The 11311-nt window shown below is 41.1% G+C and overlaps 1 protein-coding gene across 1 annotated transcript; it reads left to right on the forward strand.

Moving 5' to 3' along the window:
• Nucleotides 1–3434: 3434 nt before the first annotated feature.
• On the forward strand, nt 3435–8239 carry LOC129187903 (ladderlectin-like). Its single transcript, XM_054787704.1, has 7 exons — nt 3435–3441; nt 3524–3586; nt 3696–3723; nt 3815–3900; nt 5285–5413; nt 6740–6848; nt 7385–8239. Exons 2-7 carry the CDS (start codon nt 3524–3526, stop codon nt 7459–7461), a joined length of 492 nt encoding a protein of 163 aa, XP_054643679.1. The 5' UTR covers nt 3435–3441; the 3' UTR covers nt 7462–8239.
• The last annotated feature ends 3072 nt before the right edge of the window (nt 8240–11311 follow it).

Raw genomic sequence — 11311 nt, forward strand, 5'->3', positions numbered from 1 at the left:
CCCACTCGTGAACAAGACCCCGAGATACTTGAACTCCTCCACCTGGGGCAGGACCTCATTCCCAACCCGGATGGAGCAATCCACCCTTTTCCGGCTGAGAACCATGGCCTTGGATTCGGAGGTGCTGAGTCTTATCCAGATTCACACTCGGCTGCAAACCGCCCCAGGAAATGCTGAAGGTCACAGCCTGACGAGGCCATCAGGACCACATCGTCTGCGAATAGCAGAGATCCTAAGGCCGACAAAAACTGGACTGGTTAAGTCGTATGAGCTCATGATGTTGGCACACTTTGTCACGGTTAACCTTTATGTTTCTTTGGATTTCTTCCAGCTCATCTTGAGGTTGAGTGTATCTTGTCTCAACTAAAATTTGAGATGTGACCTTTAATTTGTTTTCAACGTTTAAAACCACCGCTCACATCAGAAGTTTACACCTTTCCAGATCGAAAATGAATGAACCCTGTCACACTAAACATGACCCTTTGTAAAATTCAACCTCAGGGAAACTCAACTATTAAATACCAGTGACATCAAGATTAAATTGATTCCAAAAAATATAACGATTGTTTGACCTTAAATGCACCTTTAACAAGCATTTACGTTCAAACATTTATGCAGACAATTGTCAAGGAATTGCTTCCAATTTGACTGCATTTAAACGCTTTCAATGTCCTTTGTCTTGTATGGTTGAGGAAGCAAGCAGACGACTTCTTCTATTTGCTTAAAACCATTCAGTTTCAATGACTTTGTGAGTGACTTTACCCCTCAGCTACCAAAAGTCGGTCACTGCAGTTGAAGCATGCTGAAGCCGCTGGCGGATGATTGCACCAGTTTCCAGGAGTTTCCCTGTCGCAGCCCTTGGCATCAATAAAGACAGCATTGAGTTGAACTGGCACAATTTCATTCCTTCGTGGGTACCGTGAGACTAAAACAAACCAGAACATACTGTAACATTTATTAAAACCACACACACACACACACACACACACACACCCCAGTAGTCCTTCAATACAACAATAACACACCACTAAAACTAAATGCCATACACTGTTGTGGCTCGATGTTTAGCCGGCTATTGTAGCTGTACTGTGGGTGTCTAATACGCTCACACAGGTATATTAAATACATACTGACACGAGGTGGGGGACGACAGCTTTACTTCAGCGGCACACGTCTTCAACTCTCACATATCAGTAGTGAGTACACCCCGCCCTCTAGTGGCAGCAGCAGCGAACACAACCACAGACCCACACAACAGAAGACCGATAGATCGCTCCAATACACCACACACACTTCTCTTCGCCTACCCAGAGTGCAAATTACCGTTCAATGCCAATAGCCGCATTGATAAGAACTGTTTTAGATTTTTGGGTAGAAGGTTATTTTTGCTTTATGCATCATTTTAGCCGTCTGAAAGTTGACTAGATCTGCAAATGTTAATAATTGTGATTTTATAAATAAAGAGTTTGTGTGTTCTCTGTAAGCAGCATTATGGATGATCCTGAGTGACCTTTTTGTAGCACGGTTAGTGAGTGAAGTGCACTTTTGTAGTGATTACCCATAACTCCACACAATAAGTTAGATATGCTGATATCAGTCAACAGTAGAGCGTATGTACTGTAGTGCTTTTTGGTCAAGGACAAATTTAGCTTTATTCAGTATTGAGGTGTTTCTTTCCACTTTTTGTTTTAAATTTTTAATGTGAGATTTCCAGTTCATCTTCTCTGAGAAATTTATTTTCGTTCACCCTGTCAATGTCTACACCATCAATTTGTATTTGCTGATACGCTTCCTTTTTGCACTTACCAAATAGCATTACTTTAGTTTTACTGAGGTTCAGTGATAGTCTGGTTTTATCAAACCATCTTTTTAGTATAATTAGTTCATCTGTGATTTTGTGTACCAGCTCAGGTGTGCTGTCTCCAGAACACAATGCGGTTGTATCGTCTGCAAATAATACTAGCTAATACTAGGTCTCTCGGGACTTTACAGATGTCGTTTATATATAGATTGAATAGTTTTGGTCCTAGGATTGATCCCTGGTGTACGCCGCATGATATGTTTAACCTCGCGGATGTATATTCTCCTAGCTTCACATATTACCTCCTGTCTGCTAAATAGCTTTTAACGCAGTTCAAGACGAACCCTCTGATTCCATACCTTTCTAGTTTTCTCAGGTGACTTAAGGCTAGAAGCTGGTACACCTTGGTTGCCAGCCAATCGCAGCACTGTAAAACAAAAATGTGATGATTTAAGGTGGCTAGTTGCACACCCATTACTTAACTAATGGGTGTGTCATTCATGATGACAAAAACACTCAAACCAAATATGAATGTCATCCATTTTCTGAGGTCTTTCATGTAATGCGTCAAGACACACCCAGCCAAGACGATACACAAGATTGGATCCAATGAGAACGAGATGAGATTTTAAGAAACATTTGAAAAGTAGACCACAAACAGGTTTTCTGTGCTCTAATATTTGATTAAGACTGAGTCCTATTTCTGTCACCAGAGATGACTGTACATGAAAAATGAATTGTTCAATAATATATTTTTTAGTTCAACACAATTATCAGAAGAAAATAAAAATTGCAACATCCTTCTTATAGAAATCTGTCCTGTTTACAGTATAAATTCAGTGACCAGGTTTATGAGTGCAGGTATGCAACTTGCAGCACTTTTAAAGCTACATCAACAAAAAGAAAGGAGAGGTGAGCGAGTTGTATTTTATGTGACGGGCAACATTTATATGACACACTCAAACCGTGTCTCTGTACTGTTTTGTGGCCATTAGTCATTTAATACAGGTGTAACCCGCCTTACTTTCCTCTGCGTTGTGTTCTGGTGGGTTATGAAGGAAGGAGACTTGATGGTCTTTGAGGTCTTTTATTTCTGTGTAAAACATACAGTGAGTGAGCTGTGTGCTCCCCCATGCATTCCCTGGTTCCCCTGGGAATCAAAAAGGAGATACAAAATGGATCGCACATGTGCAGACAATGTAAATATGAGTCAATTACAACTAAACTGAACACAAAATGCAGTTTTTAAATGATGTGCCCCACCTCTCGACCGAGGCCAGCTGGGATGGGCTCCAGCATGCCCTCATGGCCCTGGCAAGAGGCATAGAGATTGGATGGATGGATGGAAAATCTTTGTGCTGTGTTTTATTCTGATTCAGATTGAAGTCAGCCCTCTGCTATACCACACAGCGCTCCAGTTTGGATTGATATCAAAATTTGGCGTACTGCCCACTTCTAGGTTGGGTGTGCAATTGAGCCAAGGTTAATAGACTAATGACTAATAATTATGTATATATGTGTATGACAGTCATAATTGACATAATAACATACCACAGACAAATAGAACATTCCATTGTTGTGTCAAGCTAGCATATAAGAGGATGCCTTTCTCTACTCTTCAGCGTGAAGCAACTGCAAAGGTAACACGACACAACTGAACATCCGAGTTGTTTCATGTGCTACATTTAATATACGTGACCGTATTTGGGTATCATTGCACAGATGGCGTTTTCTCTTCGTGTGTTCGTCCTGCTTTGTGGGATCAGTGGACTGTTGACTGGAGCTGTAAGTACAAATCTCAGCTATTGTTTTCAGTAAACATATGTTCGATATTCTGTTTCAATTATTGCTGTCTTCGTATTTGTCACTGTTTGTTTCCACGCCCCCTCCTTAGTGGTCCTGGTCCCTCACGAAGGACAAAGGTTGGTTGCTGTGACTTAATGACAGTTTTTCAAATGAACAATTACTTTTTTTTCAAGTAATTTTCTACCTAAAATAACAATTGTGTTGCAGATACTTGCTGTCCTAAAGGCTGGACTCAGTTGGATGATCACTGTTACATCTTCCTAGATGAAAACAGGACTTTTGCAGATTCAGAGGTAAGGTAGTTTTAGTAGTGAGTAGTATTTCACACAGTAGGCAAGGCAAGGCCAGGCAAGTTTATTTGGAGAGCACAATTCATACACAAGGTAACTCAACGTGCTTTACAGGAAAGGAGGGTAAAACCACTTCATATAATCATTCTAAAATCATTACAGAAAGTTTGACAAATGATTCCATCAAACAAAAAAGATTAAGAAATGAATAGTGCAGATAAAATACTTTCAGTTGTCATCTGCACAGTTGAGTAGCAGTGTTTTCAACCTGGATCTGAACATTGCCAAAGTTGAGGATTGTCAATCTTTTGGAAGGTTGTTGCAGATTTTGGCAGCATGAAACTGAAACGCAGCCTCGCCGTGTTTAGTCCTGACTCCGGGCACCCGCAGGAGACCCCTCCCTGAGCTTCCCAGAGCTGGAGATGGTCTATGTGGCTCTAACATGTCAGAGATGTACTTTGGCGCAAGACCATGAAAAGACTCGTACACAAGCAGAGCTGTTTTAAAGTCTCTTCTCTGAGCGACAGGAAGCCAGTGCAGAGACCTGAGTACTGGACTTATATGGTCATATTTTCTGGTTCTAGTCAGGACTCGAGCCACAGCAGCCTGGATGTACTGCAGCTGTTTTACTGCTCGGTGAGAAGGCCGTTACAGTAGTCTAGCCTGCTGGAGACAAAGGCGTGGATTAGTCTCTGTAAATCTGTCTTAGACACCATTCCCTTGAATTTGGCAATGTTTTTTCGGTGGTAAAAGCTGTTGTGACACAGGCGTTGCGATGCAGCTCAAGTAAACATGGCCCCAATTCGTGGTCTCAATGGTGTATTTGTGGCAATTTCAAGGATTTTGTGCAGCCAGAGTCAACATTTTCTGAATCAAATTATTTTGCGTAGATTAAAAAGGAAGAGGCTAACATTTCAGCTATGGCACTTTTTGGAACACTTGTTCAATGTCTGTCCTGAGGAGCGTGCGGGTGAGGAGTCGGACCCAGGAGCGATGGGACATTGATGTGAGTTGTGAGTTCAATCAGCAGCCAAAACATCTTCTTTTCACCACTGACCGTTTTCTGCTCCTTCGTCCTTCTTTGTTTTGTTGACAAATTGTGACATTTGTCACCTTCGATGACGTAGAGATAAGATATACGCGACACGAAAATTCAGACTGCGGTAGCATTGGATACCGATCGGATTTCTGACTACATACAAAAGAGGCCTGGGTCACATTTGAAAGAATCGTAATTGCACAGTTCACATACGGGTCACATGTGGGCAAAATTGGAATGGACCTGCAGTGTGGACACAGTGTCTTTGTCAAATGTCCAAATCTTTCCAACTATCTGATGGAACTAATTGAATGAAATCTATTTTTTCACTTTTCTTTATCCCATCAGAGAATCTGCAACACCATTGGTGGGAATCTGGTTTCAATCACTGACGACCTGGAAAATTTTGTCGTTTATGAACTGGCTGTGGTGGGAGGAGCGAGCCAAGCCTGGATTGGACTCTATGATGCCTTTGAGGTGAAACATTTACCATCACCTAAGCTGTCTGGTAATCAGTAAAATGATTTATTGGCACATACAGTATGTAACAAATATACATATGAAATAGAAATAACAACACAACAAACTTTATCAACACATGCATAAACCTAATCAAGCATCTTTTTAAGGTTTAAACCCCCCCCTGTTTTGGCCTCGCTCTCCCCCTATCATTGATGTTCTCCCTCAGAATGTTTGCTAAGAAAGTCCAGAATTGCATTTTGTTGTATTTGCCTTTTCCATTCAGAGAGTGTAGCTTCTGAATGGTACTGGAGTGCTGTGTGGTGTAGCAGAGCGCTGACTCAGCATCTCCTGCAGGAATGGCACATATGCATGAATGATGAGCTACAACTAAGAACTCTTTGTAAATACAGTAATAATAGTAATATAGTAATAGTGTGCCAAAAACAAATATAAAATGGTGGTAAAAAAACTATGTGGGACAACGTTAAATTCCAAAAGTTATTTGATCATGTGGTGTGTTGTCCACATGTTTCATTTAGCTGACTTATGACCATCCATGCTGTATGCTGAATACAACAAGCATACTGTATCTCACCATGACAATTGTTGGTGGACTACGGTGGCTGTAATTCACAGCAAACAGACTTCCCTATGATGTGCTGTGTGACATGAATGATTAGATTAGAACAAAGGGGGCGCTTTAGTCGGACACAAACATGGCACTCTCTCAGCCATCAGTGATGTAGATTCCCCTCGCTAGCGAGCCATTTTGAAATCCAACTTACAATTAACAGGCTGATGTGGTCGCTATCTCTAGCTAGTCATTGTCTAACCATTTATGAAATGCAGTAGACTGCATGGCAAATATTTGCGTCAGTGACGTTCCTGTGAAACTCAATAATTATGCGGAATTATTATTATACATTTATGTGTTTCTTTCGGCCTCCGCACTTCCGTCTTCTCAGCGGGTGTTGTAGCTCCGCCTTCCCCTTCGTTTCAAGTGTGGTAGCCTACCACACTCGTTTTCAAGGGGTATATACCCCTTAGCACTTACCCCTTACCCCACGGTTTAAGGAGAATTGGGACACCACTTGATTCTCGTGAACGTGCAAAAGTTAGGTCTAAGGGGTAAGATGAAGGGTAAGGGGTAGAATTGGGATTCAGCGTTAATGTAGAGTCAAATTTCAAATAAGTGTTGATTGTTTTCTGATGATACCGTATGATGTGAATAACTGAAACACAATCAAGATGTTAAATATTGTGACAAACAAGAAATTGATGAAATTGTATGCAGTTGTTATTTTTAGCAGTGGCTCATTCAAATGTGACTTTGTCTTGCAGGATGGAGTGTATTTTTGGATTGATGGCACAGACTTTGATTTTGAAAACTTTGCCATGCCAAAATCTGGTAATGATACTTGTGTGGTGATTCAAACCAATGGAGGCTCAGGTAATCAGCGAATCCAATGCACTTGAGTTTGAACGTCTTGTCATTCTTAAAGAAAATGTTTGGATTTTTTGACATAAATTTGTATGACATTCCCATCAGCAGTGTAGTGCATCAACATTGATTTTCCTCCACTACGTCCCTGGTCAGTTTTTTGTGCTGAAGAAAGTAGTTCTGGCTAGTTGGTGGGCTCACAAAAGTAAAGGATTTTTTGTCTCAAAACTCTTTCAAAAGACTAATACATTTGCATCACAAAAGCGTTTTACATGAAAAGTCAGACCTCACCATCTCCCAGCGTTATTTCTCTCCCTGTGTACCACTGCACACTTCCACCTGCCCACTGTTCCGTATGTGATGTCATGTACGGTTTTGTGCTGCAAATGTATTGCTCTTTGGAAAGCATTTTGTTTCGTGACAACACCAACGAGCCAGAACAACTTTCTGACCAGAACTCTGCTCACGGGATGAACTGGGGGTGTCATACATCTTCATGTCAAAAAATCCAAACCACCCTTTAAAACATTTTGTTTCTTTTCCAGGTGAATGGGTTGGTGAATCGTGCGACGCAGGGAATCCATTCGTTTGCATCAGCGACGCGAACTGTAACAAGCACTAATCATCCCTCTTGTCATCATATCAACTTCAACAATGACAACAACTAATCACAATGGCTATACTAGAAAATATCTAACATGAGTGGTGTCTTTGTATGTCGAGGTTTACTATCAAGTAGGGGTGTAACGATTTGTTTACATTATGATTCGATTCCTCCGTCTTGATGACGAGCTTAACAGAGACACTGAACAGGATACCGTGGTTTGGTGGGTTTATAATAATACGTTTTGATAATGAGACCAAACCGGGAAAGCAAACAGGTACTTTGCATGTGAAGTGATGGCAGATGGCGTGCAGCAGTGTAAGGAAACATGGTTATACAAAAGAAGAATACATAAGAAACAATTATGGCTTCCCAGCCTTTCCTCTCTCCTCCTTCCTCCCCGGTACAAGCGAGGGCGCGTCATTTATTGCTTCCGCGTACGTAAGCAAATATTGTGACCTGGGCACGCTGCGCTGGATGGTGATGTCCGTAAGCTACCGTCTCGAGGCGTACAAAACGTCCTTACTTTGCATATTGTGCCCATAAATGTCACTTAAAAGGAGTTTCAAATCAGGACAGACGAGTTAAATATGAAAACTGAATGAAATGAAGTGAACTTGAGAACCCAGATCCATATAGTTGAAGCGTAGGAATATAAATAGATCCATCGATGTAGTGAATGAATCGTTTCACCCCTCCTATCAAGTCTTATTTTCTTCTTCTTGTACACTTTCCAGGTGTTAATCAAGCACATTAGAAATGGAAAAGACCATCTCTCTACTAAATAAAGGAACCTATCAGCATCAAAATATGTCATTGTGTCTTTGTCTTTGTGTCGGTGTGCCCATGACTTGCCCCCCATCTGTTACCTTCGAAGTTCCACTCTCTCTTCTTGCGGGCTCAGCTTCTAAAAGCTGTAGCTCAGGCGTGTCCAAAGGCCCGCAGCACAGTCTAAAAATGTAATTTAACAAGGAAACTAAAAAAAAAACTATAGCAGCAACAATGGGAAAATCTATCAAAAGTCAAAATGTTCAGAAGAGTTTTAATCTAGCAAAAAAAACCCCACACAATTTCACAAATATAATGTAATAGTATGAGGAAAAATGTCATTCTAGTATCATGAAGTTGAAAAACATTTTATTTTAAAGTCAAAAACAACGAATAAAGTTGTAATTTTTGAAAAGTTAGGTTGGGAGGAAAATTTATGACTTGGGAATAAAGTCAAAATATTAGGAGAAGAAAATATATAAGAAAAAAGTTGAAATATTTGGAAAATTATACAGCAGAAATTGTACCAGAGTAAAGTCAAAATATTCAGAGAAAACAACTGTTTTCTAATGAGAAAAAAGTTGAAATTTTATGAGAATAAACTTAAAAAATGAGGAAAAATATCATATTGGTAACAATGTTGAAATAAAGAAAAAAATACATTATTTACAAGAGGAAAGATGGAGTGAAAGAGTTGTGAAAAGAAAAAAAAAGAAAAAGTCATAATCGAATGAAGAACAAAAGTTGCAATAAATTTGTATTCTGATGGAAAAAACAGCATTTTTAGTAGCATTTTGCCTATATTACAAAGGTGAAAATGCAGTTTTTTCTTGAGCTACATATAGCTTCTTAGCATATCTTTATGTGTTGCTTTACAAAACATCAAAGAGACTCCTTGCATCCTTTCGTTTTTCACTATGTGGTCCTCGCTGGAAAAAGTTTGGACACTCCAGCTGTAGCTCATCCTCACGCTCCTGTTGTTGACGGAAGTAGCACTACATGTGAAAACAATGCGGCCAGGAAAGAAGTTCCGGTAATTTTTTAAATGACCAAAACAGCGTGCTTCAGCAGTCTCCCAATTTGAATTGCATCGTTAGCTATCATCCACATACACCCCTATCATATACATGCACACACATAGATCCCTCAGGGACATAGAGACCAGCTCTTCAGAGCTGTCCTCTTTTATTTATTTGTATTTTTAATTGCATAATAGACACAATCACACCTTATCACATACAAGATACAAGATTCAAGAGTTTTATTGTCATGTGCATGGTAAAACAGGCAGTTATACTATGCAATGAAATTCTTATTCTGTTCATTCTCCCAAGAAAAACACAAGAATAAGAATAAGAACATAAGAAACATAAATACCAATAAATTAAGCAACAACAACAGAAGAAACATTAATACAAATAAATAATACAAATAAATAAATACATAAAGTGCTATGAGTGTGTGCGTGTGTTGCGTGCGGCGTGTCTGAGTGCTTCGTTGAGAAGCCTGATGGCCTGTGGGTAAAAGCTGTTTGCCAGTCTTGTGGTCCTGGACTTCAAACTCCTGTAGCGTCTGCCTGACGGTAGGAGTGTGAATAATGAGTGTTGTGGATGTGTGCTGTCCTTGATGAGGTTGTGTGTTCTTCGTAGGACTCTAGATTTATAAATGTCTTGCAGTGAGGGGAGGGCTGCCCCAACAATGTTCTGTGAGGTCTTGATCACCCGCTGGAGTGCCTTCCTATCACGTGTTGTACAGTTACCGTACCAAACAGTGATGGAGGCGGTAAGGACACTTTCCATAGTGCATCTGTAGAAGCAACTCAGGATTGTGGTGGACATGCCAAATTTCCTCAGTCTTCTCAGGAAGTACAGTCTCCTTTGGGACTTCTTCAGAATTTGTTGGGAGTTGTGAGACCAGGTGAGGTCCTCGCTGATGTATGTGCCAAGGAACCTGAAAGTTTTCACCCTCTCCACCTCAGTCTCATCAATAAACAGGGGTCTATGTGGCTCCTTTTCCCTTGTTCTTGGGTCGATGATCATCTCTTTAGTCTTATCTGTATTGAGAAGGAGATTGTTAGCACGACACCAAGCTATGAGGTCCGCCACCTCTCTTCTGTATGATGTTTCAACACCACCAGTGATCAGGCCGATGACTGTAGTGTCATCCGCAAATTGAATGATGCTGGTGTTGTTCTGGGAGGCCACGCAATCGTAGGTGAAGAGCGTGTAGAGGAGCGGACTCAGCACACACCCCTGTGGGGTCCCAGTGCTCACAATTCTTGAGCTGGATGTGCGATTGTGGACTCTGACTGACTGGGGCCTGCTTGTTAGAAAGTTAAACACCCAGTTACAGAGGGAGGGTGGCAGGCCAAGTGTGAGGAGCTCATCTGTGAGTTTGTGGGGGGTGACTGTGTTAAATGCAGAGCTATAGTGTATAAATAGCATTCTGACATATGTGTCCTGGCCCTGTAGGTGAGAAAGGGCTGTGTGGATGGCAGTGTTGACTGCATCATCCGTGGACCGGTTCTGGCAGTATGCAAACTGTAGAGGGTCCACAGTGTCCGGGATGCTCTTTTTGATGTGTTGTGTTGATTTGTGACATCCTACATTGTTTATGATCATCATGGCCCTTTTTGTAGTCTGCAGATTGGCTGTAGCGTGCCTTTGTATTTTATATTAGCCCGCACTTCCCCAAAGTATGTTAGATATGGTAATAACAGAGAACAGTGCACAACGCTTGGTGATTTACGATGTGCCTTGTTTTCCCACAACTGTGCCCTTCATAAGCCTCAAGATAGCTACTTCATAAGCCTGTATCTCAATACTAAGCTCAGCTATTTGTTGGCTCACGGCTGCTCAAGGATGCCTAGACAGGGTGTCTGCTACCACAAGCTCTTTCCCTGGCACACATTCAGCTTTGGGGTTTGTGGTCACTCATCTAGGCCAAACAGGTGTCTAGAAAACTTCTCACAGGCACAAACTGCAGCAAGGCACTCCTTCTCAATTTGCGTACAACGTTCCTCAGCTTCAGATAATGTTCTTGAACAGAAACTCACTGGTTTCAACTGGCCATAATGTCTTTTGTAATAGAACTGCTCCTA

This window comes from Dunckerocampus dactyliophorus, chromosome 1 (assembly GCF_027744805.1).
Source record: "Dunckerocampus dactyliophorus isolate RoL2022-P2 chromosome 1, RoL_Ddac_1.1, whole genome shotgun sequence".
NCBI classification, from domain to species: domain Eukaryota; kingdom Metazoa; phylum Chordata; class Actinopteri; order Syngnathiformes; family Syngnathidae; genus Dunckerocampus; species Dunckerocampus dactyliophorus.

Coding starts and splice junctions, on each gene's coding strand:
- LOC129187903 (XM_054787704.1), top strand. CDS start 3,524: ATGGCGTTTTCTCTTCGTGTGTTCGTCCTGCTTTGTGGGATCAGTGGA. Junction 3,587..3,695: donor GTGGACTGTTGACTGGAGCT/GTAAGTACAAAT, acceptor CCCCCTCCTTAG/TGGTCCTGGTCCCTCACGAA. Junction 3,901..5,284: donor GGACTTTTGCAGATTCAGAG/GTAAGGTAGTTT, acceptor TTATCCCATCAG/AGAATCTGCAACACCATTGG.